Below are 27,896 nucleotides of genomic sequence, written 5' to 3'. Positions count from 1 at the left end.
ATTCCACTCACTGAATAAACCAAATTATGAAAGTAAAAGAAAATTATCTTCACCATTATAGCAGCAGTGTTATAAAAACATGCAAAATTCTACTCAAATCTCTCAGTGGGGAAAAAATTTAAGACTATATTATTTGGATGTCAGATTCTTATATGTGAATGATAATATAGAACGAGTATTATGGTTATAGTAGATTTTTTTTAAAGGAACAGCCTTTTTGTTGATGAAAAATATCCTAATTAGCGTACTTAAGTCAGCCAATTTCACTCTTTAGCTTCTGACTCAACTACTTAAAATTTTTGTGACTTTTGACTGATAAATTTTAAATGCTTTGTTAACACCTTCTGTGAATTAGGTGGGTGAAAAATATTTTTATAATTTCTCCCCACAAATGAAATTCACCTGTTAAAGCTCATATATCTGACTACTCTCTTTCATATTTTAGCATATTTTACCATATTTTACCAGAATTGTGCCTTGGTTTGCCCAAAAAGAGTGAGTTGGGTCTGTAAAATGTGTCCTCAGTTGCATTCCCTTCACTGGCTGGGAAAATGAACTTCTGGTGGCAGCCTGTGTTTTGAGTTTACCGTTTCCTGGTGTCTTTCGCCCACTCCCTTTTTCCCTTTTGAGGAGTAGCAGTAGAGAGACCAGCTAGCTGTGTGAACAATAGTGCACGGCTGCCGTATGCTTCCTGGAAGAATCATCATAAATTAGTTTAAGATCCAATTTCTTGTTCTGCGCTTGTAAGCATTTGGAATTAAAAAAAAAAGCTATACAAGTTAATCCTTTGATAATATAAATCTTTATTTTTGTTGTTTTCCTCACTTTTTAAACTGAGGTTTGAAAACAAAATTAAATCTTTTGAAAAGTTTTAAGTGTGTGAATTCTCAGCCAAGAATGAGGAACTACGTTAGAAAACTGGGCCGGACATTTGAAAAGGAATCTTGCAGAGCATCTTTGACCTGTTGAGCAGTTTTTTTTCTTTTGTGGTTAGTTTTTTTCTCTTCTAATAATTTTGGTTGGAACATTAGATGCTCATCTTGTAAGATTTATGTTTCATTTGTTTGAATAAAAGCAAATGTTTCCTCAAAATCAGTGGCAAGGAAGCATGAAAGCAGAGAAAGGGTCATCACTGCATGTGTTTTTATAGAGGAGTTGAAGGTCTGTAATAATTATCTTAGTTTTTACCTCTTTCCTACCCTCAGAGGAGAGGTGCAGTTTTTCTGTAACTGTGTCACAGAAAGTATTTTTCTCTGCAGAGTGACTGTGACCTGAACTTTTGTTTTATCCAGATTTGGGTGACTCAGCCTGTTCTGCTTTTTTGGGGGGCTGCCCATTGGGTAGAACCGACCCCAAGTGTTCACACTGTGAGGAACAGACCTTGCCTGTCTTGTGGCTGCGCCGGGACCTAGAGGGGAGCTCTGCCTCATGTTTCTACACTTGTCCTCTCACGCATTTGGGTGCTACGGATGAAAGATCTGTCACCTTCCTCAATAAGATTCCCGGAAACAGCTTCTCCCTTAAAACTACCCCAGTCCCCTCTGTGAGTGTGGGTATGGATAAAGAATATGGCTCCATGTGTGAGTGACAGCGAGAGGTCCTTCTTAGGAAGTCACTTGTGTGCTAAGTGGAAATATTGAATGACAGAAAGGGAAATGATACTTCCTTGCTGTTAACTTACAGTGCGATGATGTAAGGGTAAATTATTGTTTGAGCACCTTAGGGAAGGGTTTGTTTAGATCAGGGCTCAGCAAACTGCAGCTCTCTGCAAACTCTTGGCCAGCCAGCTGCTGTTTATGTAAGTCAGGTTTTATTGAAATACCACCGCATCACTTGTCTACTTATTGTCTGTGGCTACTTTTGCACTGTTACTGTGGGGTTTATTGTGTTGCACATCATCATCCATGAAGGCTGAAACGCCATTGGGTCCTTTTATAGAAAAAGTCAGCCGTCTCCTGGTTTAGGTAAATAAATGACAGCTGCATCGTATATATGTTTGCATTATACTTCCTCTCAGCCATATTTATTCACTACTCTCTCTGCATTTTCCATCTTTGGTCAAAAACATACATGTTAAGCATGTGCTGTGCGCCAGGCACCAGAACAAACAGGATTGAAGGAACATTCTGTCTCCAGGGTTTTGCAGCTTGGTGGGATGACACCGTAGGTCACCCAAACACACGGTTCACCCCCTGCGAAAATTAAATGTCCTGTGAGGAATAAACAGAAGCATAGATTGGTAGATTTTTATTAGGTGTTTTTTTTATTTTCTGGTCACTATCTTATGAAGTATAAATTCTTGAGGAAAATTTGCATCGTGTTACTGAATAGTAAGGTTGAGCAGACCCTTTAATCTTTATCTTTCCTTTGGTTAAATGAATATTATTATTTGATAGGGCTGTACCTCTTAACATTCTTTAAATGAAAAAACTTGATAGGATACCTATAAATACATGTAAGAATATCTGAATTCTTTAAAGAAAGGAAACTGAGAGAGCTCATTTTAATCACTTCAAAGTTTGGGAGCTAAAGGAGATGTTTGGTGGATCAAAGTACAAGTATATAGAAGATTAATAAGATTAATCACCTGACAGCAGTGGCTTTTATCCTGACTGGTCACTGGAATTGCCTAGGGAGCACCCAAGAAGGCCTTGTTTCTGGAACCCGCCCAGGCCAATGAGAGCAGAACCTCTAGATGTGGCTTTACTGTCTCTAGTAAGGGCTGATGTTCTTTGGGTAATTCTCATTGAGTCAGGGGTATGAAGCAACCAGGTTCCCAGGCAGTGCTGATGCTCCTGGCGCCATGCTTTATGAATCTCTGCTTTATAAGATTCTTAATTCTATGTGAGTAGTTCATGTTGTTACTGGAAATGGAAACTTTACATGGTTCTTTTAAAATAATATGATTTGTAAAAAAAAAATTGATAAATGTATTATACAAAATTATTGTCACTAATAAATACAGAGTTAGGGATAAAGGATTCATAATCTTTTAATATAAATGTAATAATAGGACTCAAGAGTTAGAAGTGATCTAGACCCCATCTAATTCAACCTGCATTTAACAGGTAAGGACCTTTTCCATGGTCACAGCTCATTAGTGATGGAGCTAAAACTCTGATGCTTCCATTTTCAGACCAAAGCCTTTCCTGTTGACCACTGATGCATGATACATAAGGCATCTTGGACCCTTGCTAGTTTTTGGTTGAAGCTTAAACTAGCAAATATGTCCCCTTCACTGGTAGCAGCACGTACCCATGACTGTCCTGTTTGTTCTTGCTGTGGAGCCTGCTACAAGAGGCTTCATGAGCACTGCCTTCATTTCTCTCCTGCAGGTCTTTGGCCACTGTCCTCTGTGTACTTCATGTCCCTGGGCTGGCATGTTTATATCGCACATCTTGTTCACTTTATTGGTGTGTTTATGTATTTATCTAGACAAGGTGGTGTTTTTTAATGTTGAGTTAGAAATGCTGTAAACTTTCTTTGTTGCATTTAGAAACAGTGCCAAGTTTGGAAAGAATTGATTTTAAAAATAGGAGAAGAACATGTTTAAGAAACCGATTGTAAATAATCCTGGGTAATAGGGTAACATCTCTCCGAAGACTCCATGTTTATACTGATCCTAGGATTTGGTTCCTGCTTATTTTTGCTTTGAATAGAAACTCGACACTGGGAAGCAAGGGGAGGTTAGGTTTTAGGTTGGATTACCATGAAATCCTCTTGTAAATGGAATATCACTTTGGGTCAGAGACTTCCTGGAATTGTTGAGGGTTAAGTGTAACTTTCCCAGGCTGCTGTTTTTGAGTCATAAATTGAGCCATGTGGCCTTGAATGATAGAGAAAAATTTAGCTTTCTCATTTGGTTGTAAAATGAAAAATATGATGATTTGGTTACTTGATATGCTTAGTTTGCATGGACTACTGTGTGTCGGCCTTTCTTTTTGTCTTGTGCCTGTTTATCTTTTGTCTGTTTCATAACCTACCTCCTTAACCCAGATTTGTAAGTTGTATATGAAGTGTTTCTTAACAGCATACTGTTGACCATTGGACAGTACTGCAGAGGCCCACTTATATGTTGGTCTTTTCCAATAAATGGAAAATTTTTTTGAGATTTGTAACACTTTGAAAAAAGTTGTAGATGAACTGCGTAGCCTAGAGATAACTGAGAAAGTTAAGAAAAAGGTATTGTAAAAATAGAGTTTAGAATATGTATAACTTACAGAACATGTGTTAATTGGCAATGTTATTGGGAAGGCTTCTGGTCAACAGGCCACTAGTTAAGTTTCAGAGGAGTCAAAAGTTATATGTGGATTTTTGGCTCTTGGTGGGGGGCAAGCAGTTGGTACTCCTAACCCTTGCATTGTTCTAGGGTCAACAGTATAGGAAAAGATTTAAAGTCAAAGCACAAAGTTTCTGTAATGGATTTGAAATGTATACGTGCCACTTTTTGCCTGTATATTAGGTTTCGGTATTTTTAAAAATGAAAGCATTTTGTTTATTTCCTGAAAATGGGTTAACTGGAAAGAAAAATCATAGTGGGCTAGAAAAGGTAGCCCTAGACCCAGCACTGTGCTAAAAGTGTTGAGATAGCTTCCACGTGAAGAATATGGACCTAGCCTTACAATATTTGCAGTCTAGTCAGGTAAATAAAACATAAAACATGTAAAAATGGCAAACCATTCCCCGTAGTGAAAAAAAGTGATTAGGGTAAAAAATTGATTTGGGAAAGACAGATTGCAGGGCATAAAGGGGGGGAAGTTGTGGATATGAATTCCAGCCCTTCGCCTTCTACCTTGGCACAGTTTTTTTTTTTTTAAATCTCTCTGGGCTTCACCCATAAAAGGATTAACACTGTCTCTCAAGGTTGTGAAATGAGATCATGTGTATAAAGCAGGTGCCCAGTGCCGGTATGGAACCCTAAGTATGCACTGCTGTGGCATCTACAACACAGGTTGGGGTGAATGGAAACTCTCTGTGGAGATGGCTCCAGAGCTGGACCTCTGCAGATGTGGGGACGCAGAGAGGACATGCGGGGTGACTTGGACTGGGACAGGACGGACACAGTAGGAGGGAGAAGGACAAGGATAAAGACGAGAGGCAGGAGTGAGCAGTAAAATGTGTTCTTAGGGGCCATGAGTAGACTGGCCTGAGTGGAGAGCTAATGCAGGGACAGGGTAAGGGATGACTTTTCAGTCTGTTCATGTGGACGAGTTCTCAGTCATTGTAGGGTGTTTGGGTCTTTTCCTTCTTGGAAATAGCATATAGACTAGATCAAGAATAAAACCCCTGTGTTTCAAAAAAAAAACAAAAAACAAAAAAAAAAACCCTGTGTTTCAGTATTTGCAAACCTTCTAGAGAGCGTTTTTTGTCATTATGGTTACAGTTTTCTTACCTGTCCACCCCCTTCTCTTTACCTACATTCTTAGAAGCTCCCCTACCCCAGCTTTTCTGGCTTAAACTTCTCCCTGTGTCTGGGTCTTGGTTCAGCCAGTGGCACCCCACACTACTTGTGGTAGATCTGTTCTCGGTTGTTGGGGCTTAGGGGTTGTTGGCCATTGGACCAGAAGGAATCCAGCGGGAGGGTCTTGGCTGGTCTATGAAAGGCACTGATTTTTACAACTGTAATTCCAATAGTCCCCACTGTGTGGTGCTCACGCATCAGAAATAAATTACAAAGCTCAATGGTTGAAAGGGAGCTCTTGTACATTGATTGTGACCTTGTGTGGCGAGGTTAAAATCCATAATCACAAAAAAAGAGGGAAATGGGGTGACAAAACATGAGAGACTCCTCTAACTCTGGGAAACGAACAAAGGGTTGTGTAAGGGGAGGCTGGCGGGAGGATGGGGTAACTGGGTGACAGGCACTGAGGGGAGCACTTGATGGGATGAGCACTGGGTGTTACATGTTGGCAAATCGAAATTCAATTAAAAAGAAAGAGGGAAATGGAGCATGTTTTTTTTTGTTTTTTTGTTTTTGTTTTTTTTTTGCTGTACAAAGATTCACTTGGGTTTCTCCTAACAACTTACTTTAATAATGTAAGTAATGCCTCTTTAATAACATGCCACTTTTAATAATGTGACTCACTGAGTTCATAAATTCCAGAATACTGGGGCATGCTTTGGTTGCTACAGTTATCCTTAGAGGTAGTGTAGACATAAATGGAGGCAGGTTCCCAGAGTTTGTACTAAGCTATAAAACATCTCTGTATCTCTGTGCTATTGGTAACATTGGTAAAAATGACATCAAGAAAGACAACTGGACTCTTCCATAGTCTGATGCTAAGTAAATATTCTAGAAGGGAAAATCAACAGGTTCAAAGCTGCTATTTTTTTACCTTTAAATAAAGTCTGCCATTCCTATGACCAGAAGTAGTTTTAAAATAAGCCCTTCATTTAAAAAAAAAAAAAAGTTGTTGTTGTTGTTGTTGTAGTTTTTTTTTTTTTTTTTTTTTTGAGTGAGCAGCTGAGCTCTTATTTAGAACATATTTGAGTAATTTTGGGGATGTTGGTATTTTTACAAGCTGTGCTAAGGTTGACTGTTGCTGCCTATTGTTTATAATACCTTTTTTTTCCTTTTCAGGTTTTCATCTCTGTGAACTGCTTAAGCACAGATTTCTCTTCTCAGAAAGGCGTGAAGGGGTTGCCTCTTAATATTCAAATTGACACCTATAGTTATAACAACCGTAGCAATAAGCCTGTGCATCGGGCATACTGCCAGATAAAAGTCTTCTGTGATAAGGTAAGCTTGTCAGATTGGGTAGGGACAGTAAGAATAAAGCATGTGAGATATACTCTTCCTCATGGAGAATGACCAAGAGTCTTTTTCATATTTAAGTTTGATATAAATGTATTGCTGATAAAATATGAAATAGCTTATCTAAAGTTAGAAATTATTGTTTTAGCCATGCATAGACACGTTATACAGGGGAGGGAAAAAAATCTTGTTTTAACTGAAAAATTTGAAGGGCCAATGAATCCATTCTGTTGGGCATGTCTGATAGAATCCGGGTGGCGCACATGGAATACGTGTGGGGCTATGCTCAGTCCTGGGTGGCCCCTCTGCTTACTGAGACTTGTAGGCAGGGGCTGCAGTAGCTCTGGAGCTTTGTGTCTGAGGGCTCCATGTGAATGATGACTGTAAAGGGCTGTCCTTTAACTAGCTTACCTCCCTCTGGGCTTTTGGTAAATTGTCAGCCAGCTCACTGAATCAGATGAGATTCAGATTCGTCTCTAGAGTAGCAGGTAGGCAAGAAGAGAAAGTATAAGCCTAAACGAATTCAATGTCATCTCTTTTATCTGGAGAAGAATTGGTTACTTTGCCAGGTGCAGAGCCAGGGGCCCAGCTGGAATGAACTGCAGACAGCAGCTAGTAGGCCCACTGTGTCTCGAAGATTGGAGACTGTATTCTCCTCAAGAACTCAGCAGCAGCCTCAGAGAAACAAGTGCTCCAATGAAATAAGACTGAGGCGACTTTAACTTTTCTTACTTAGGAAATACTGGACCATATTTTTGGCCAGTCCCTTCTTTTTATCCTGTTTAAAAAACAGCCCTCTCTGTTATTAAGATTTCTAGAAGGTACTAGAAAACTGGAAGTGTACGTGCTATCAGAGGTCTGCTGTCCTGATTTTCACACTGGGGACCAGAACATAGTATGTGGCCTCAGTGGAGCAGCCTGAGACCTTCTGAGTTCAGAAAGCCTTCTTTTTTTTTTTTTTTTTTTTTTTTAATTTATGATAGTCACAGAGAGAGAGAGAGAGAGGCAGAGACACAGGCAGAGGGAGAAGCAGGCTCCATGCACCGGGAGCCCGATGTGGGATTCGAAACCGGGTCTCCAGGATCGCGCCCTGGGCCAAAGGCAGGCGCCAAACCGCTGCGCCACCCAGGGATCCCCAGAAAGCCTTCTGATACACCCAGATTCAGTAACATTTATTGAGTACCGTGTGCCTGGTAATGTGCTAGGCTGTATTCATTTTCTGTTGTTGCAGTTTCCAGAATACCACAAACTTAGTGGCTCAAACAACACACTTTTATTATTGAATGGTTCTAGAGGTCAGAAGTCTGAGATCTTGCTGGACTAAAATCAAGCTGTTAGAGGGCCACATCTCATTTTGGAGTCTCTGGAGGAGAATCAGTTTCTCTGCTTTTGTACTTTCTAGAGGCACTCACATTCCTTGGCTTGTGGCCCCTTCCACCTTCAGAGCCAGGAGCCTTACATTACATCCCTCTGGCACTGCTCCCATTGCCACATCTCCTCATCTGGCTCTTTTGCTTTTAAGGACCCCTGCCATTATCCTTGGCTGACACAGATGATCTCGGACACTTGCCCTCTTGGAATGCCAGCTGATTAGCCCCCTTATGTCTCCTTTGCTGTGTGAGCTCACATATTCACAGGTTTTGAGGATTTGGGTGTGGATAGCTTCAGGGACTGTTCGTCTACCCAGCACAGCACTCTCCACATACATTGCATTTGACAAATGACGAGTCACATCAAATGGGGAGCAGGGATTCCTCACTCTCAGATTTCTTTCCTTCACACCACATTCCTTTTTTGAGCCAGAAGAAGAGATACAAACGGTAACCCCCAATTTTTAATTTTTTGATTCAACAGGCATAAAGTTATTCTATTTAATTCCCAAGTGCCTACTCTCTTTATAATATATCTTTCCGGACTGTAACAGTTTGTGGACTGATTCCGGTCCATGGATCAAACACTTAGAATATTGGCTGTATTAAATGATGTCAGCATGAATCAGCACGAACTGGAGTTTTCTATATCTGATGGCAAAAGCTGTATAAGCAGTTTTGCAGAGCAGGAACAGTATCAATACACGATCTTAAATAAAATTTGGTTTTAATGAGAGACTTTTTGAGGGAAGCTCCTGTATTGGTAGCTGATTTAGAAAATGAAGCAGAGGGAAAGTTTCATGAATTTTACAAAGTTATTAATCAGTGGTTGTACAAAATTTACAAACCAGTTTTTTGTTTTGTGAATGTGTGCTAATGTATACTGGTGAAGCAGAAAGCCTTTTCTTCAGAGTTGCAAAACTGAGTGTGGTTTGGGGTGACACCTGACTTCATCTTCTGGAGTTGCTGCTTGCCTCCTCACCTGTTCATTTAGATCCCATGTCGTAGGAGCGTGTTATCCAAGGTCGCACATATGATGTCCACTGTGCAGGCCAGTCACTATTTTCTCATAATGTGTGTAAGCTCTGGACTGTTGTAAAAAGGAAATCATACAACACCGTGGTATTGTAGAAACCTGGTAGAAACCAGGCATCTTCACCTAAGAGTGCTTTGTGTGGCCTATCTAGATGCCCACATACCCTCAGCCTCCAAAGGCATGGCTTTCTTTTTAAGGCCCCTAAAAATATTGCTGACCCATTTTTTATTCCTTTTTTGCTGGAGCAGAGATCATCTCAGGGATGACAATTGTTGGTCTCTTTTCCCCTTTTGCAGCCCTTATGGCACACAGCAGTGGTGTGTCATATAATCACAGGTGGTTAGGGGACATGGGAGGTAAACTTACATCCTGTTTTCATCCTTGGGTTTTAATCTCAGAGCTGTTATGGGTTGATATAAAACTCTGCATGGGAGGAAAATATTATATATTGCTGTGTATAATTAATTTTCAAAGTCCTTGACTCTTTGAACCACATGAAACTCCTCTGTGACCTCACACCCACTCTTGATTCTTGTATATCTTGTTTTTGTTTTTAAGATTTTATTTCTTCATGAGAGACAGAGGCAGGCAGAGACACAGGCAGAGGGAGAAGCAGGCTCCATGCAGGGAGCCTGATGTGGGACTTGATCCTGGGTTTCCAGGATCACACCCTGGGCTGAAGGGAGCGCTAAACCACTGAGCCACCCGGGCTGCCCTCGTACATCTTGTTTTAACTTCTGTCGTCCCTTATGACTGTGATTGCTTTTGGTGTTCTGGGTTGTCTGGTGCTACCTCTTCTCTGTGGAATATCCCACCTGCCTCCTTGATGCTCTCCTTTCTGAGATTTGACTTACCTGTTATTTGGTGCCCGTCAATTCATTTTTCTGTGTTTGCTCTTAAAACTCTCATATCTTATGAGTCTGGTCCACATCCACAATAAGAAACTAGAAATAAGACATCTTTTGGTATCCTTCAGAGGTATTTACGTTGTTTTTCTCTCCTAAGAAGAAGGGTTTTTTTTGTTTTTTGTTTTTATTTTTTTTTAAGAAGAAGGTTTTACCAGTACTTTATTATGAATCGGTCGACTGGTTTAATAAATGGAACTTTGTCTTAATGCAGAAGCAGCAGCAGTTTAACACTTTTTCAGAGAAAACGGGAACAAGAATTGGATCTCTAACCAATGGAAATTTGGTGACTTTTCTTTCTGTGGGCTTATATATATCTGTATATCTAGGGTTCATTCTTTTTTTTTTTTTTTTTTTTTTTTTAGGGTTCATTCTTATACAGAAAAAAGTCATTGACCTTTATTTCCTGCAGATAGATAGCTTTCTCCATCTGAGTAATATCCACTGTGGCTATAATCAGGAACGGATGTCATAGATTAACTTTTTAGGTCACTGCCTAAAAAGGTGAGGTGATGGAGCAAGATCAGCCTCTTTTAGTTGTTGAGAGAGAGAGATAGAGCAGAAAAGTGTGAATAAATGGCTCTCTGTAATCTCACAGGACGTCCTTTCACATTTCTTGCAGGGTCTACTGCTGATGAATTCTTTTAGCTTTTTTATGTCTGAAAACTATTTCACCTCTGATTTTGAAAGATCTTTTTGCTGGGTATAAAATTCTGGCTGACTACTTTTTCCTTCAATGTTTGAAAGACATAACTCTGCTGTTGTCAGGCTTACTTTTGGGGGGAGGGTAAGATTTTATTTATGTATTAATTTATTGAAAAAGAGCATGACTAGGGGAGGAGCAGAGACAGCAGGAGAGAGAATCTCAGGCAGACTCCCCACTGAGTGCAAAGCCTGATGTGGGGCTCGATCTCACGACCCTGAGACCATGACCTGAGCCAAAATTGAGAGTCAGATGCTTAACTGATGGAGCCATGCAGGCGCCCCAAGCTTCCATTTCTAGTGATATATCTGCCATCATCATCTTTGTTCTTCTGTATCTCATGTGTCTATTTTTCTATGACTCTTTTTAGATTTTCTCTTTTTGCTGGTTTTCAACAATTTGATGTGTCTCTTTAAGTGTCTTGTACTTAGAGTTTATTGAGCTGCATGTTCTGAGTTTAGTATTCAACCTATTTGAACATTTTTCAGGCATTGTTTCCTGAAACATGGCTGTTCTTTCATTCTCTTTTGGGAATGCTAGTTATACATGTACTTGTATGGCTGCTTAAAGTCCCCACAAGCTCACTGATGCTCTTTACTTTCTTTCTTTTCTTTTTTCTTTTTTCTTTTCTTTTTCTTTTCTTTTTTTTTCTGCTCTTCACTTTCTAGGATTACTTTTTCTCTGTGTGTTTCATTTTGGATAGTTCCTGTTGTAATGTCCTAAAGTTCATCAGTGTTTCTGTTCACCCTGTTTAAACTGCTGTTAATCCCATCCAGAGTATTTTTCATCTCAGACATTGTAATTTTTGTCTCTGGAAGATCAATTTGGGTCTGTTTTACATCTTTTGTGTCTTAATATGTGTTTTTTTCCACTAACTTTTTGAACATATGGAATACAGTTATAATAACCATGTTAATGTCTTTGCCTGAATTCTGTGTCATTTCTGGGTTGGTTTCAGTGGTTTGGTATCCTCATACATTCATGTTTTCCTGCTTCTTTCTTTACTTGCCCAGTAACCTAATGAGATAGACATTGTGAGTTTTATGTTGTCTAGTTCTAGGTGGTTTTATAATCTTATGAATCTTCTTGAGCTTTGTCCTGAGAGAGCTAGTGAAGTTGTGAGGTTACTTGGAAACATTTTGATCCTTTCAAGTCTTACTTCTACAGTCTGATAGGTGAGTCTGGTATAGTGCTCAGTATCAGCTCATTATTCTCCACTACTGAGTTGAGGTTTTCCTGACTGTTCTACCAATTACCCTGGGGATTTGAAGTTTTTCCAGTGGAAGAGGCACTATTTTCCCTGTGTGAGTTTCAGTCACTGTCCTCTAGTCTTTTCTGAGGGCTTTCCCTCAACCTTAGGGGGACCAACCTTATACCTGTTTCTTTCTCAGTACTATACTGACTACTCAAGGGGACCATCCAAAGATCTCTGGGGTTGTTTCTCATGTAACTCTTTCTGCATTGCTACTTCGTCCTGCTTCCATGATCTGTCTGGATTTTCAACTCATTTCTCTATCCAGGGAACCTGGATGGAGCAGATCTCTGGACATCCCTCCCTGTGCTACAGCCTGGGAATTGTGAAGGCAGTCAGCCCCTGAAGAGCTCACATCTTGCTTTTTTCCTCTCTCTCATGGATCCCTGTTCTTTGTTGCCTGGTGGCCTTAACCTTAAAAATCCTCATGCATCTGTCTGTTTTATATTGAAGTTGTTTCAGGGTAGAGGCTGAGTCTGGTCCTTGATAGTCCAGTCCCATCTTTACAGAAGCACAAGTTCTTTATTCTTTATGGATGTAGCTGATAAATATGGAGGGGAATGTCTTAGTTTTTTTTTTTTTTTCATTTTTTTTCTAATGTCTTAGTTTTTAAAACTACCTTCCAAATGAAGTAATTGTTAGACTATTGGAAAGAATTGAGAGAGATACAGACCAACTATATGGTAATGGGTGGGAGATTGGGGATATCAACCTGTTTTTCTGTGTCAAGAATATGATGTTTGCATCAGCATAACAGAGCAATCTGTATAAAAGCAGGTTGTAGGGGATCCCTGGGTGGCTCAGAGGTTTGGTGCCTGCCTTTGACCCAGGGCATGATCCTAGAGTCCCAGGATCAAGTCCCGCATCGGGTTCCCAGCATGGAGCCTGCGTCTCCCTCTGCCTGTGTCTCTGCCTCTCTCTCTCTCTATCATGAATAAAATAAAATTAAAACATCTTTAAAAAAAAAAAAAAGCAGGTTGTATGTTTACCAATATGTTAGTATATTTACACCTTCTATAAGAGGCAGAAGGTGGTTTGTATTCTGTTTTTCAAAATGTGGTTTTATTATATTTATTATATAATAGTGCCAAGATATGTGGGATGATTTTTATTGCTTCACTTTGATATCAGGGAGTTTATTTGCAGAAAAACAAGTTACTTGTTCATACTTAACTGGGTAACTTTGTGAAGAAACCTGTACTACCCAGAAAAAAAATCCCAACAGGTGAAACAAAATGATTAATAGTTATATTTTTATTATACTTGATTATAGGTCATATAGTATGGTTTTTTATTTTTGTGGGTTCAATTGCAAGGCACTGCCATTCTTTGTATAGTTGATATATATTGTGTACATATGTTCTCTTAATAGGGTTGGGAGTATACTTTTTTCTCTTTTAAATGATTATTCAGATTTCTACTTAAATATTAGCTTTTGGGAGTTATAGTTGGTCATTTTTGTCAGTTGATTGATGCCAAGTCCTTGGACAGAATCTTAGTTTTCAGCGATAACATTGCCCATATAGGAAAGTACACTCAAAGCAGGTTCAACTTCTCTACTAGACAAAGGGAACAGCCACTCATGTTTTTGAAGGCAGTGTAGTACATTAGCAGATTTTCTCAGCTTTTCATTTAACCTGATCACATCCATTGTTGAGGGGAGTTTTGCTTTCGTTTTTTAAGTAAATGTTATTTCCCTATGATTTCACATATTTAAGTGTAGTTTTAAGAACGGGCTTTTTAGGGGCACCTGGGTGGCTCAGTTGGTTAAGCATCTGACTCTTGAATTTGGCTCAGGTCATGATCCTCAGGGTTGTGAGATTGATCCCCAAGTACAGCTCTGCTCTCGGCATAGAGCCTGCTTAAGAATCTCTCTCTCAAAAAAAAAAAAAAAGAATCTCTCTTCCTCCCTTTACCCCTTTCCCCTTCCACTCTTTAAAGAAAGCTGGGGGGTTGGGAATGGAAAAAAAAAAAAAAACATGGACTTTTAGAGGCAACTACTATGATAAGTTCCATAAATATCATAATTAAGGGAATTCATCTCCAAAGGGGAGATCTTTTTCCCCCATTAGATAAGAATGAACTATTTTAAAGAGAATTAGTTAAATAGAGTTGTGCCTTGTCTTCTCTTGACATATAGGGAGCTGAAAGGAAAATCAGGGATGAAGAACGAAAACAAAGCAAAAGAAAAGGCAAGTGTACTGACCCCAGCTCCCAGTTGAATGCCTGTAAGTAGAAATGTTTCCACCAAGTGTTTCAGACCTTTCCATTCAGAATGGTGACTAGAGTTTTCACGTAAAAGATACAGTAGTAGATACTTAATGTGTGAGGTGCTAGCATTCCTTCCTTTACCAGTGGCAAAATCAAATGAATGGCTGATCTAAGAAATTTTCTTGGGGAACTACAGAAAAGGATTCTTGAGTTTTTCCAGAGTTCAGACTATTTTGGCTCTTAGCTTTAGTTTGGGATACTGATTCCAGTCCTGAAAAATAACATATCCTCTAGTCTGAATAACTGATGATAAAATTGGGACTTGTCTAGATTTTTAAGAATAATAATAATGCTCTTGAGACTTTAGGATATCTTACTTCTAAATGAGTGCAGTTTTCTTATGTATAGTATTCTAATGTTTCAGAATCTGTAGGGCTCTCCTGTTTGGACATTTCATCAGGAAAGCTTTGTTTCTTTATTTTTTATTTTTTTTATGTGACCAGTACTCATATTCACAAAATCCTGTATCTCCCAGCTTTAAGGGGGAAGAATGCCATGCTGTTCAGTGTGGCAGTAGTATTTCATCTGTGGTATGTGGGCTGCTAGTATCTGGCTCAGCAGACATTTGCTCTGCAGCCCAGCACGTTAGGTTCTCCAACTAGCATCAAAGTACGGACTCCCAATATCACTTCAGAGAGAGCTAACCAGGAGAGTTCATCACTGAGGACTTCAGGGCAAATGACAGGAGAAAGAGGAGTCTATAATTTAATAAAAAGCCTAGACAGTCACGCTTACTATGATCCTCTCTGAGGTTAAGTTGTGAGGTTAAGTTGGAAATATAAAGGTGTATGTTCTCAAGGTGAAGAGTACATTGCTGTTAGAATATGAATTATTTAATCAGGGGGTAGCTAAGGTGAAATTAGTTCTGAATGATGTTTATACAGTTATAAGTCTTAGCCTTTCAGACAAAAATGAAATATGCTTTGCCTCTGTTCCACATTTTCTGTGTATGTTTAAAAATAGCCTTTTTTCATTTTGCTAAGATGTTTGGTTGATTTTAGTATAAATACAAGCAGCATATTTCTTCACATGAACTGTGATGTTCCTCTTAGTTTAGGCAACATGACCTGTACCTTATATAGTGCTACAATTTAAGTTTCTTAAATTTGAAGAGAATTTAAATTCTATGAAGAGAATTCTAAATTCTAAATCTCTATGGCCTGCATCCATTATGTATATGTAAGTGGTTGACTATGGTGTTTTCTTTTTTTTTTTTTTTTTCCAGTTTCTGATGTTAAAGTGCCACTGCTTCCATCTCACAAACGAATGGATATCACGGTTTTCAAGCCCTTTATTGATCTTGATACTCAGCCTGTCCTCTTCATTCCGGATGTGCACTTTGCCAACCTTCAGCGGGGTACTCACGTAGGTAACCAGGACCCCAGGGTGGCTGCAAGGGAGTCTTTGACATTCATGGTAAACAGAAACCAAAATTTAGTGAGGTTTGACCAGTGTTATGGGTCACTTTGGAATACTCAGTTGGGGTGACATGCTGTCCTTGCAGTAAACTAGGTATAAGCATTATTGCTGAAAATGAAGTACCGAACCTTTCAACCTCACTATGTATGTATGTATGTATTTATGTCTTAGTTCATTTTCAAAATGCTAGAATAGTAATATAGTTTAGAGTCTGAATCTGTGATCTTGTGGATTTACCTCACATGGTTCTGAGCAGGAGGGAAAAGCCAGAGGAATACTTAGGGTAGGTCACTTTAACATCAGAAAGAACATCCGAAGGCTCTTTTCATGGTTCCAGTTACTGAATCATAGTTGGCACATAGATGGCCCTATCTTGGCAATTAATGTAAAAGTTCACAACTAGCCGTGCCTGCTTTGAGCAGAAGCTTAGTACAGATAGCAGCTTGGATAGAGTGGAGCATATTTATGCAGAGCTTTCTATGCAGAGCTCAAAAATATATGAAGATAGTCTGCCATACACAGATTTATACGGGTTAATGATTTTTTTACAGTTCTTGGGGTTGGGAGGGTATTGCCAATGTATCCAGTTTCTTTTCCTTTTTTTTTTTTTTTAAGATTTATTTATTTATTTGAGAGAGACAGCACACATGTGAGTCAGGGGAAGGGCAGAGGGAGAGAGACTCTCAAGCAGACTCGTCACTGAATGCAGAGCCCTACATAGGGCTCTGTCTCACAACCCTGAGATCATGGTCTGAGCCGAAGTCAGGAGTCATACACTTAATCGACTGAGGCACCCCAACCATGTATCCAGTTTCTAATGAGAAGCTTTGGGGTATGCAGGGATCAGTGAACTTTTCCTGTAAAGGCTCAGATAGTAAATATTTTAGGCTTTTGGAGTTACATAGTATCTGTTGTGACTCTTCACTCTGCCATTGTAGTGCCTAAACACCCATAAACAACCTGCCAGTGAATGAGTGTGGTTATATTCCAATAAATATTTATATAAATAGGCGTTGGGCCATAGTTGGCTCATGGGCCCTCGTTTGCCAACTCCTGCTTTAGAGTTCAAGATACCTGTAAGAATCTGGTTACTGAAAAACAAGACTAAGGGATTTTGTACTGGACTAGACAAATTCAAAAATTTCTTTTTTAAGATTTTATTTTATTTATTCATGAGAGAGAGAGAGAGAGAAGGAGGGAGGGAGGGAGAGGCAGAGACGCTACACAGGCAGAGGGAGAAGCAGGCTCCATGCAGGGAGCCCGATGTGGGACTTGATCCTGGGACTCCAGGATCACACCTTGAGTTGAAGGCAGGCGCTAAACTGCTGAGCCACCCAGGGATCCCTAAAATTGTTTTCATTTTAGAAATAAGTTACTTACGGTTTGAAATATTTTGAGCATATGCTAGAAAAGCAATCTGTTCTTTGTTTTTTTTCTCTTTTTTTGGTCTTAGGTCCTTCCTATTGCCTCAGAAGAATTGGAGGGTGAAGGGTAAGGTTTATGTTTTATTTTATTTTAATAAATTCTTTTAAACAGTCTCAAACTTACAGAAAAATTCCAAGTACAATACAAAGAACTCATTTTTTTCGAGCCATTTGAAAGTAAGCTGCAGACTCAGTGACCATCATTCCTAAACAGTTTAGTGTGTATTTCCTAAAAAGGATGACAGTCTCCTACATAACAAAGCCAGGATATTAACAAGATGTTGGTATCTGTCAGTCCTCACATCCCATTCAAGTTTTGACAGTTGTTCCAATAACGTCCTTTATGGCAGAAACGGATCCAGTTCAGACTCACACCGTGTAGATAGTTGTCTCTTTAATCTCCTTCAGTCTGGAACAGTCTCAATGTCTCCTTGACTTTCCTGACCTAATACTTTTGAAGATTACAAGTCACTTGCTTTGTGAATGTCCTTCAGTTTGGGTCTATTTGTTGTTTTCTCGTGATTAGATTCAGGTAATTATGCATCTTGGCAGGAATGTCATGGACATAATGCTGCGTTCTCAGTGTGTCCTGTCAGGTGGCATAATTTTGACTTACCTCCTGCTAATGCTGTTCACTTTGATCACTTGATCAAGGTGGTGTCTCCCAGGCCTCTCCACTGCGAGGGCACTTGTCCTCCTCTTGTAAGAAGTGGTCTGCGGGGAGGTGCTTTGTAAGCTTTGTAAAAATCTCATTCTTCATCAGACTTTCAAGTTACTCATTTTTTTCTTTATTAATCGTATGGACTCATAGTGTCCAGCTTTACTCCTGTTGCAAATCATAGCTATCATTTGCTCAAATTGTCCCCGAGGGTCAGCGGAGTCCTTCAAGTTGTTCCTGAGTCCCTTTGGGGTGCTCCCCTCCCTCTTGAGCACTCCATCGCATTCAGGCACAGTGTCTTCCAGGGACTTGTGCTTTCCCTTCCCCAACCTGAGGATCAGCTTCTTCTCCAAGAAATCCTGGTTCCTTTTGGAATAGGAACCCGGCCCTGGGTGTGCTCCTTGCTGTGGAGGTGCTGCTGCCCCTGACATGTGGGTACCCCTCTCCCCGGCCCATGTGGGCCCTGACTGCCCACACCGGCAGCCACCCTTATCAGTGCTCCACCATGTTGAGGGGTCGATCCCATCTTTGGGACTCCCCTTTCAGACCTGTGTTACATAGGGAGCCTTTTCTCTGAAGGCCATGCTCCTCTGTGCGCTCAGACATTGCCTGCAGGTGCTTTCATGGGAGGCCTGGTATGTGCTGGAAACTCAGACAGACAGTATTTTAAGGCCCAGCCTCTATTCTTGAAGTGATTGTTCTGCTCACAACCAAGCACTCACTTTCTTCATTTTCACTTACTATACTAGTCTCTTGCTCACCCACACTGAACCCCCTCACAGCATGGAGCTTGCGCCCCATAACTTCTTTCTTCAGACACACTGGTGTCTGTTTCCTCTTTTTATTTGTACTGACGCAGCCGTGTTCAGATCCTTTTGAGTTTTATGCTGTGATCGTCCCCAGAGTCCTCTCAGAGATTCTTCTGCTTGTGGGTCCTGGAGTCTCCTCCAGTCTTTACCTCACACTTTGATTACAGTATTCCCATTTCACAAAACTTTGAAAGATTTCCTAAAGCCTGCAGCACAAGTCTAAAATTCCTTACAGCCGGATGATCAAGATATTAAGATATTCACTCTAACTTCCTGGCTGCCCTTCTGGATTTATCTTCCTATGGGGCATTCTGTTTTATCTAGCCTAGCTCTGCTGGCCACACTTTCCCATGCTGTTGACATGTTCTCTCTCTCCTTTGTTACCACCTTTGTTTATATATCTCTCTCTCAAATCCTACCTCCATAAAATGCTTCCTGAAAAGAAGCCCTCCATTCCTAAGAAGCCAGTTTGATCTAGTGTAAGAGCAGTTGGGGTAGGGCATCTGGCAGATGACCTGAGTATAGTCCCAGTTCTGCCATTAAATAGTATGAGCTGGTTAGTCTGTGTCTTTCCTTTGGCCTCAGATTTTCATCCACAACTAAGGAAGCTGGACCAGATAAAAGAACGGTCATTTTAAATCTAAACTTGAGTGATAGACAGTAAAGTTCTTTTTTGTTTCTGCAAGTGATTTAAGTTGAAGTCACTAATCACATCATTTGGATTGCCTGCAGATCTAACTTAAAAAGGGGTCCCTATGGATCAGAGGAAGATTTTGCAATTCCACCTCCTGCTAAGCTGACTCGGATAGAAGAACCAAAGAGAGGTGCGTTGGTTTACATTTCTTGTGGGAGTTGTCAAATAGAGGTGAATTCTGAATCTATCAAAGGCCTGAATCGCTCAAACAAATCTTGTCTAGCTTGATTTTCTTGAATATTCTTCCATTAGACCAGTTCTTGGCTTGAAGCTTGGACTTACAGCAGACTTAAAAGAAGCTGTATTCTTCAAGCTGCATCTGAAACTGGTTCCTGTTTACTGTTCTTGATGTGGATGTCTCTCTCTATTTTAACAAGTATCCAGATTTTTCTCTTATTTTGCTTATATGAATAACTCTGTCCTTTTTCTTCCCCTCTCCTTACTCCTGGCTGGGAATTAGTGCTGCTCTACGTGCGAAAGGAGTCAGAGGAAGTCTTTGATGCCCTGATGCTCAAGACTCCATCTTTGAAAGGCTTGATGGAGGCTGTAAGTAGTATAAACTTGGAAACCCTTTTTAGAAAGTTAAACTTTTTTTTTTTGTTGTTTTTGTTTTTGTTTTTTTTTTTTTATTTATGATAGAGAGAGAGAGAGAGAGAGAGAGGCAGAGACACAGGCAGAGGGAGAAGCAGGCTCCATGCACCAGGAGCCCGATGTGGGATTTGATCCCGGGTCTCCAGGATCGCGCCCTGGGCCAAAGACAGGCGCTAAACCGCTGCGCCACCCAGGGATCCCTAGAAAGTTAAACTTAAGTAGAATTCCATTGAAACAAATTTTATCAGAAGACCCAGATTCCTAGTTATACTGAAATCTCTGAGGCCTGTGCCTGTGATACAGCCCATGTTTCATCCAATCTTGTGTAGACCTCAGTCATCTGCAAGGCCATCACCGCAGGGCCTCACACCACCGCACCCAGTACGCTAGCTGGCATATAGTGACTTCTGAGTAATGTCTTATCAACTGAATTGAGTGCTTTTGTGATGATCTTTGAAATAAGGTTTTTTGTTAATTTGGTTCTTGGGGTTTTTTGTTTTTTGTTTTTAAGATTTTATTTATTTTAGAGAGAGGCAGCACAAGCAGGAGGGATAAAGGGAGGGGGAGAGAGAGAATCTCAGGCAGACTCCCTGCTGAGCACAGGGTGTGACTCAGGGCTTGATTCCAGGACCCTGAGATCATGACCTGAGCCAAAATCAAGAGTTGGATGCTTAACCGACTGTGCCACCCAGGCACCCTTGAAATAGCTTTAATATACTTGGTTAAAGGGAAATTGCACTTTAACAAATCATTAGAAGCTAACGAAACTTATAATTAATCAAATAGAAATCTTTAAAAACTTCCTGCATAAAAACAGTGGTTCCTTGGTCTGCTTTTGAAACTCCTGATCCTGGGGAATGACCAGTCCTTACCCAAAGCTTTAATATACTTGATTAAAGGGAAATTGCACTTTAACAAATCATTAGAAGCTAACAAAACTTATAATTAATCAAATAGAAATCTTTAAAAACTTCCTGCATAAAAACAGTGGTTCCTTGGTCTGCTTTTGAAACTCCTGATCCTGGGGAATGACCAGTCCTTACCCAAAGCCTATTTGAGAAAGTGTAGACGTATAGCCAGTGATAACCATAATCCTTCCCACTAAGACCTCAGCATTGAGCTGACCCCAGCCTGCCCTTCTGGAATTTCAGCAAGAGATATCATGAGAAGAAGGCCATTTTGGCTTTGCTTTGGGATACAGGGCAAGGAATCAGCAATGTATCCTAGGAATAACCCCCTAAATCATAGACATCTTTGAGCTCAAAGCATGTGCATTGCTGGGCTAGAAATGTGTTTCCCTTGGTTTCCTGGACAACTGTAGCATGCTGAACTCAGTTAGCAAATGTTTGTTAAGCACCTGCTTTGTATCAGGTTCTGTTCTAGCTACTAGAGTTACAGGAGTAAGTGACACGTTGCCCAATAGAGTTTAGGGTCCAGTTAGAAACATAGGGACAATAAAATAGGCAGAGAAACTAGGAAGTAATTTTCCAGGCACTGATAAATGCAATGAAGAAAAAGTAGGGTGAGGGGACAATAGACTGGGGGAGCCATGGTCTCTCGGGGTCCCTGAGCTCCCAGGCATCTCTGAACACATTCCCTTCCCTGCCAAAGCCAACACCACTATTAGCCTCTGCTTTTCTGTTGTTTCTCAGCATTGTGCAGTTTCTCCTAGATTACTCTGTCTACCCTGTCTTCTGATAACCTTGCCTCATGTTTTCAGAAGTGCACAAATTCTTAATTATGGAGAGAAAAGAAATGAAAAACATTGAGACTTACTGTGCAAATAAAATGTGCTCACAACCCGTAAAAAATTTGTCAGTGTCATGTGTCTCTCAGGACTGGGGTTTCCTAATCGGTGCTTCACAGATCCACAAGGAATTATTTTCAGTGATAGAAAAAAAATGGATTTGTTTGGATATTGGGAGCTTAGATTTGGTTTGAAATGGGTGTTTTTGTTAGCTGGAAGGCAGTCTGCAGGCTGGGCTTCCGAAGACCCCTTTCTCAGTGCTATTCTGATTTTGGTCTTGTAAGATGGAGGCTTGGCAGTAACCCCCGTTTGGGGGTAGTTTGCACAACTCCAGATAAAGCATTTGGTGTAGACTGAATTAGCTTATTCTTGGATTAATTCATTCTGTCTCCTTAAAGATAGCCTCTGTCTTCTAAAAGGAAACCTAAACACTTGATACCGCACTAATTTCACTGCTGTGTGGATCCTCACAGATCATAAAAGGGAGGGTGGGAGAGTTGAGGCTCAGGAGGGCCTGAGGGCCATACCCCAGCAGCCGCAGCCACGTCAGCCAGGCCTTTGGGGTTTTGCGAAGTCTTCACTGCTCTCAGAGAAGCTCTAGTTAGAACTGACAGTAGCACAGGTCTTGGTTTGTGATCAGGGACTTTTATGTTTCTTCTGGGCTGTGGGACATTAAAATGTTTTCCTTCTCGTAATTCTGTATCTGAAGTTAACTCCTGCTTTGTGCTGAACACGCATTAATCCTTGCAGCAGTCCTGTGGCACACAGAGAGTCTCACTTTCCTGATGATGGGAGGCTGAGGGTCCCAACAGTTATTCGTGTTGAAAGTGAATCAGAGCTGATTCAAACTAGATGTGTCTGACCCTAAAGCAGGGTCTTTATGCACTTAAAGTACTTGTGATGGTTGTGGGTACATGTCATTATTCATTTCTCACAGCCCGTAAGGTATGAGCCTGACTGTAAACTATGGGTGTTAGTTCATAATATTGTAGCGATGTGGGCTTATCATGATCACAAAAGCACCACCCTGATACGAGATGTTAGTACTGGGGGGGCTGTGGGGCAGTGAGTAGCTGTGTATCTTCTACACAATCTTCCTGTAAGCCTAAAACTGCTTATAAAGTAGTCATTTTTTATTTTTTTTTTTTATTTTTTTATTTTATTTTTTTTTTTTAAATTTTTATTTATTTATTTATGATAGTCACACACAGAGAGAGAGGCAGAGACATAGGCAGAGGGAGAAGCAGGCTCCCTGCACCGGGAGCCCGACATGGGATTCGATCCCGGGTCTCCAGGATCGCGCCCTGAGCCAAAGGCAGGCGCCAAACCGCTGCGCCACCCAGGGATCCCTAAAGTAGTCATTTTTTAAAAAGATGACCATACAATACACTGAGAGGCATCAGTAAGCTAGGGAAAGATGTCAAGCACCTGACCGCAGCTCCCTCCAGAGGCAGGTGACACTCCCTCCCTGGGATATGCATGTTTTTGCACATGCATTCTTGAAAGAAATCTAAGTGATTGTACCACAGTATTTATAGTTACAGTTTGTGTTTTAAAGCCTTGAGATCAAAAAAAAAACAAAACAAAACAAAAAAAAATAAAGCCTTGAGATCAGCATTTTGTAATTATTTTTCTTTGTTCTTTTAGATCTCAGACAAATATGATGTGCCCCATGATAAGATTGGGAAAATATTCAAGAAATGTAAAAAAGGGTAAGTGTTAATTGGCATTCCTAGTAACCTCTGAATAATGTTAATATTATGTGACATTAATGCGATTCACATGCATTTGTGCTCAGTCTAGAAAAAGTTACAGAAACGTGAATGCAAGGATGTATTTTTTCCTTAAATTATCCACACAACATTGATCTACCTTTCTAAGACATCTTTGTGGACTTTGTTTTTCAAATACAATTTTTATTTGCTCTTCTTTTGCTTAGCAGCTGCGAAGTAGCTCCAAATTCCAGAGCACGTTATGAAATTTAGTAAGGATAACAACAAGCACTACCCCATTTGTTGAGCCCCTGTCATGAGTCAGGCACTGGATCAGATACTTCACATATTATTTAATTTTCACATTATCCTCTGAGCTGGGTGTGATATTCATTAGTTTATAGACAAGGCAGCTGAGGAATGTCTGAGGTATGTCCCGGATCAAGTAGCAGGTTAGTGCCAAGGCCATAGTTCAGGTTCAACTTATGCTCCTTCTACTGTATTCTCCTGCCCTTGTTCACATTTTCAATCGTAGAACATTGCTTCTTTGTCTAGAAATCAATATTTTAGTTCCGTTTCATTTAAGTGACTATGCTGTTTGATATGGATAAGCAGAGTATGGCTTAAGAATCGTTTGACTTCATTCTAAAGCAAATCCTAATTGGTGAACCCAATGGGAAGGGTTGGACTTACTAATAGTTCAGTTAAACTTTGAGGATAACTTACCAGGGAAGATCATTGGTCAGGGAGCTGTGGCTTCAGATCCCATCGGTTAATTTTACTGGTATACTTTCTAAAGCTGGATCAATGAAGTGCTTCTGTAGACTTATTTTGTGCATCGTAATAGCTCCTGTTTATGAGTGATTCCTACATGCTGCAGTAATAACAGTAAATAAGATAGTGTGCTTTGTTTTATCGCTGGCCCGACACTCTTATAAGAACTCTACTTGAGTCCCTCACGTAGTCCTCAAACAGTCTCACAGGACAGGCCCTGAGACTACCTCTATTTCATAGATGAGGGAATCGGGGCTACAGGAGGCTGTATGAAGAAGGCACCTCTCATGTTGCAGCTGGTTAGCAGCCACGCTGCCTTGGGGTCTGCCTGACTTCCAAGCTGGCAGGAGTGAGTAGACCTGTCTTGCTTCTCCTCTTCCAGTATTCTGGTGAACATGGACGACAACATCGTGAAGCATTACTCCAATGAAGATACCTTCCAGCTGCAGATTGAAGAAGCGGGGGGGTCTTACAGACTCACTCTCACCGAGATCTAAGGGCACACTGGCCTGCCACTCCCAGCGAGCTTAGGGAAGGTGTGACGTAGCTCCTACTGTTTGGCAAGCTGCAGGTACATCGCAGGTATGGGTGGATGTCAACGGAAGGGACTCCTCTCGAGTTGGAGACGGTGCTGCATGTGGCTTATAGATAGCATTCCACATCTACATTGGCGTTTTCAGATGACAGAAATCCATACACCATTATGTTTGAATTTTCTGATATAAATACTTAGGATTAAAAGTGAAAACTTTGTTCTAAGATTTAATAGACTCTCTGGGAACCTTTGGAAGATCTGCTACATTATTTATAAAAATATTGGGATATGTACCTTGCCTCTTCAGTGTCGGTGGGCCTGCTCACTAGCGCAAGTCAGAAAAGGCAGCGGGCTTGGGTTTAAGGATTTCGTGCCCTTGCCTGAGCTCAGTGTAACTCTGCCTGCCTCAGGTTAGCGGGAGTAGCGTCCAAAGAGGAGAGGATGCGCCCTTTCTCCCTCAGCCTCTCAGCCTCCAGAAAATGTTTACTCAAATAGGGCATGTTACTGAATCTTCCTTTGCAATTTTCTTGAACATATCAACCGCCTTTCTTATGAAGAACTGAAAAATGGGTTACAGTATGAATCAGTTAAGCTAACGCTGCATTGTATATAAGTGCAATACATTTTTGAAGGCCTGTGTCTGTAAATGTGTATATACATGTCTAATACAAATAAATAATATATAAAGGTGGTGTCTGTACATATAGTGAAGAGATGCAATAAGGTCTACCTTGAAGACTTCCCCTAAATGAAAGGTTAAGTTATTTTTGATAATGTATACCAAGCAGATTGAGTACTGTGCCTAGTGGAACTCACTAAGATGTGTTTTCCTAAACAGCAGTCATCCCAGAGCATAGCAAAACCTTCTCAAATGGCATAGATTGTTTGCTCTTGAGAGTGTTACTCGGATTTCTGCACTGTTTAACAAATGAAGTATAGGAAAAAACACTACTGCGACTACTAGCTGTTATGTAGGCTAATGTCAATCCTACCTACCTAAGAGAGTGAACACACAGTCCTTATGACAAAACACACGCAATTGTTGTGTACTAGGTGATACGACCCAAAGTGGAGTCCTTTCTCATCTTCCTCTTGTAGGAAATGATTTCTATTTTATCATGTTTCAGAGCCTTCATGCTTTGATTGACTTGTATGCTAACAATTCTAGAAAGCATTCATGAGTTTATGATACTGTATTACTATGGCAGGGGAACATTTTGTACACATTTTTAAATACATGAAAGTACTAAAGTGTAATTTTATAACAAAATCACGGGTATCTAGGTTCAGGGAGCTAGAATAGGTCATTTGTATAAGTAGGATTGATGGTGACATTTTTACATTAAAATATTCTAATGAAGTATGTGAACTAAATTGCTGGTTTTCTAAGATAAGATATGGGACACGGGTCATAACTATTTTATATTTTGTTTATGAAATAAGTTTTTGTCTTTATTGTTTTTAATTGTATCATTGAAGATGTATTTTAAACCAAAGGGATTAAATTTTATATGTCTATTTCATAACATGTCATTTCTTCTTGCTCCGTTTGACGTTATCCTTTCATTAGTAATACAGAATGTGAGATCTTAAACTAATAGAGCTGAAAGGAATCTCCTTAGCATTTTCTTCTCATTTCTCAAATGGATACTCCTGTGTTTTCCTTCATCTTGATTTTTCCTTATGGATGTCTGAAATGACCCAAGCTCTTAAATAAGGGAGCTCTGAATAATTTTTCAGCTTGTAATGAAAATTTAACCACTAAAGCTAAAGGTATACACTTTCAGACCTAAGATCCTCAGTGTTCTTAGTTTTTAAAAGCTTTACAGAAAATGTTTGATTTAAAATTGACCAATAATGTTTCAGTTCACCAGACTTTCTAAATCAAACAGCAGTTGTGAGCTTATTCAGGTAACCCAAGGCCTAAATATGACAAACGCTAATAGAAACTTCTAATGAATACATGATCAAATTAATGAAGTGAACTCCCTGATAGATTTCCTGTGACATCTCTTCATTTTCCACTCTAATCCTCGGGCCACAGGTCAAGAATCTCGGGGCAGATTCCACTCCTCGTCACTCGGTGGTGCCAGAGCCCAGCTTGGAGCCTTTGCTGGACTCCACGTTCACCGAAGCTCCGAGGAGCTCCACAGGTTCCCTTCTGCTCCCCTGAACTTCCCATATTCAGCTGTGTTTCTTTCTCCCTTGACAGCAGAGAGACTGTTTACAAGTCAGAAGCTCATGAAACAGTATGGCCTCGACCTGGACCAGCAGGCCCCAGGGTAGACATTGCCTACATCAAGTGAACAGAGCAGAAGTCCCTAAGAGAGTGTGCTCAAGAAGAGGTGCTTTCCTGAGGCCCACGAGACAGGGTAGGGAAGGAACCCCAGGAGAAGGCAGACGCAGGACTGTGCCTTGGTGGGATGGTGCAGAGTGCACTCCTGGGCACGGTTTCTAGCCCCCTGCTCGTAAGGAAGCAGTACAGCAGTGTCATCCAGTGTTAGCACTGTGTGCATCTCCCCTGCAAATCTCGGTCCCCAGTATGTAGCAGGTGGAGGCCCCCTGGTCAGTGCAGGGTGTCGTCAGAGCTTGGACCCACGCCTCCTGCCTCTCCGGGCACAGAAGGCACACAGATGGTTTCTCTCCCTTCTTGTCTCTCCTGCCTCCCACACATTTGGCCTTCAACTTCTTCAGCCATCACCCCCTTCAACTCTCGTAGCCGAATTTTGTCTTAATCGTCATATTATAAATGTAACTAACACATGCTAAGAAAGAAGAAAAACCAAGCCATTAGAATGAATATTGAGCTCCATGGGAAGATTTCTCGGGGAAATTTCCTACCTCCCTAATCCCACTCCCCATAGATAACCAGCAATAATTTCTCCACGGCCGTGCAGGAGTCCTTGCTGCAAACTCATGTGCTATTAATGCTGTTTCACAAATAGTGTACTATTTTTTTTTTTTTGCAAGGGTTCCCATTCACCACTATCTTTCAGATATGTTTTTAATGACCGCACTGTACTCACCTCTGTGTTCTTCCCTAATCCGAGCCCACTGACGGATGTCCAGGCCAGGTTTTGCCATCACAAGCATTGCTGCAGGAAACAGGCTGACGTGTCTGTCCTTACACACTTGTAAAGGGAAACTATAGGATGAGTTCTTGGCGGAAGAATGCCAAATCAGAATATGTTCAGTAAACGTTCTATAGACACTGCCAGGTCGCCCTCAGCGAAACCAATTTA

At 40.6% G+C, this 27,896-nt stretch overlaps 1 protein-coding gene across 4 annotated transcripts in view; it reads left to right on the top strand.

Moving 5' to 3' along the window:
* Positions 1-26,180, top strand: part of GRHL1 (grainyhead like transcription factor 1) — a 53,018-nt gene extending 26,838 nt beyond the window's left edge. For 2 of the 4 annotated variants that reach the window (XM_077844160.1, XM_077844162.1), the window contains exons 9-16: positions 6,581-6,739; positions 14,161-14,212; positions 15,517-15,656; positions 17,164-17,201; positions 19,334-19,425; positions 19,756-19,841; positions 23,281-23,345; positions 24,502-26,180. In XM_077844160.1, coding sequence (XP_077700286.1) covers positions 6,581-6,739; positions 14,161-14,212; positions 15,517-15,656; positions 17,164-17,201; positions 19,334-19,425; positions 19,756-19,841; positions 23,281-23,345; positions 24,502-24,616 — 747 coding nt within the window. In that variant the 3' untranslated portion in view covers positions 24,617-26,180. Of the gene's footprint in view, positions 1-6,580; positions 6,740-14,160; positions 14,249-15,516; positions 15,657-17,163; positions 17,202-19,333; positions 19,426-19,755; positions 19,842-23,280; positions 23,346-24,501 lie in introns of all 4 variants that reach the window. The other 2 variants (XM_077844159.1, XM_077844161.1) reach the window with 1 other exon arrangement.
* The last annotated feature ends 1,716 nt before the right edge of the window (positions 26,181-27,896 follow it).

Source organism: Canis aureus, chromosome 12, assembly GCF_053574225.1.
Source record: "Canis aureus isolate CA01 chromosome 12, VMU_Caureus_v.1.0, whole genome shotgun sequence".
Classification (NCBI taxonomy): domain Eukaryota; kingdom Metazoa; phylum Chordata; class Mammalia; order Carnivora; family Canidae; genus Canis; species Canis aureus.
Note: the sequence above shows the minus strand (reverse complement) of the source record. Positions and strands in the feature narration are given on the sequence as shown.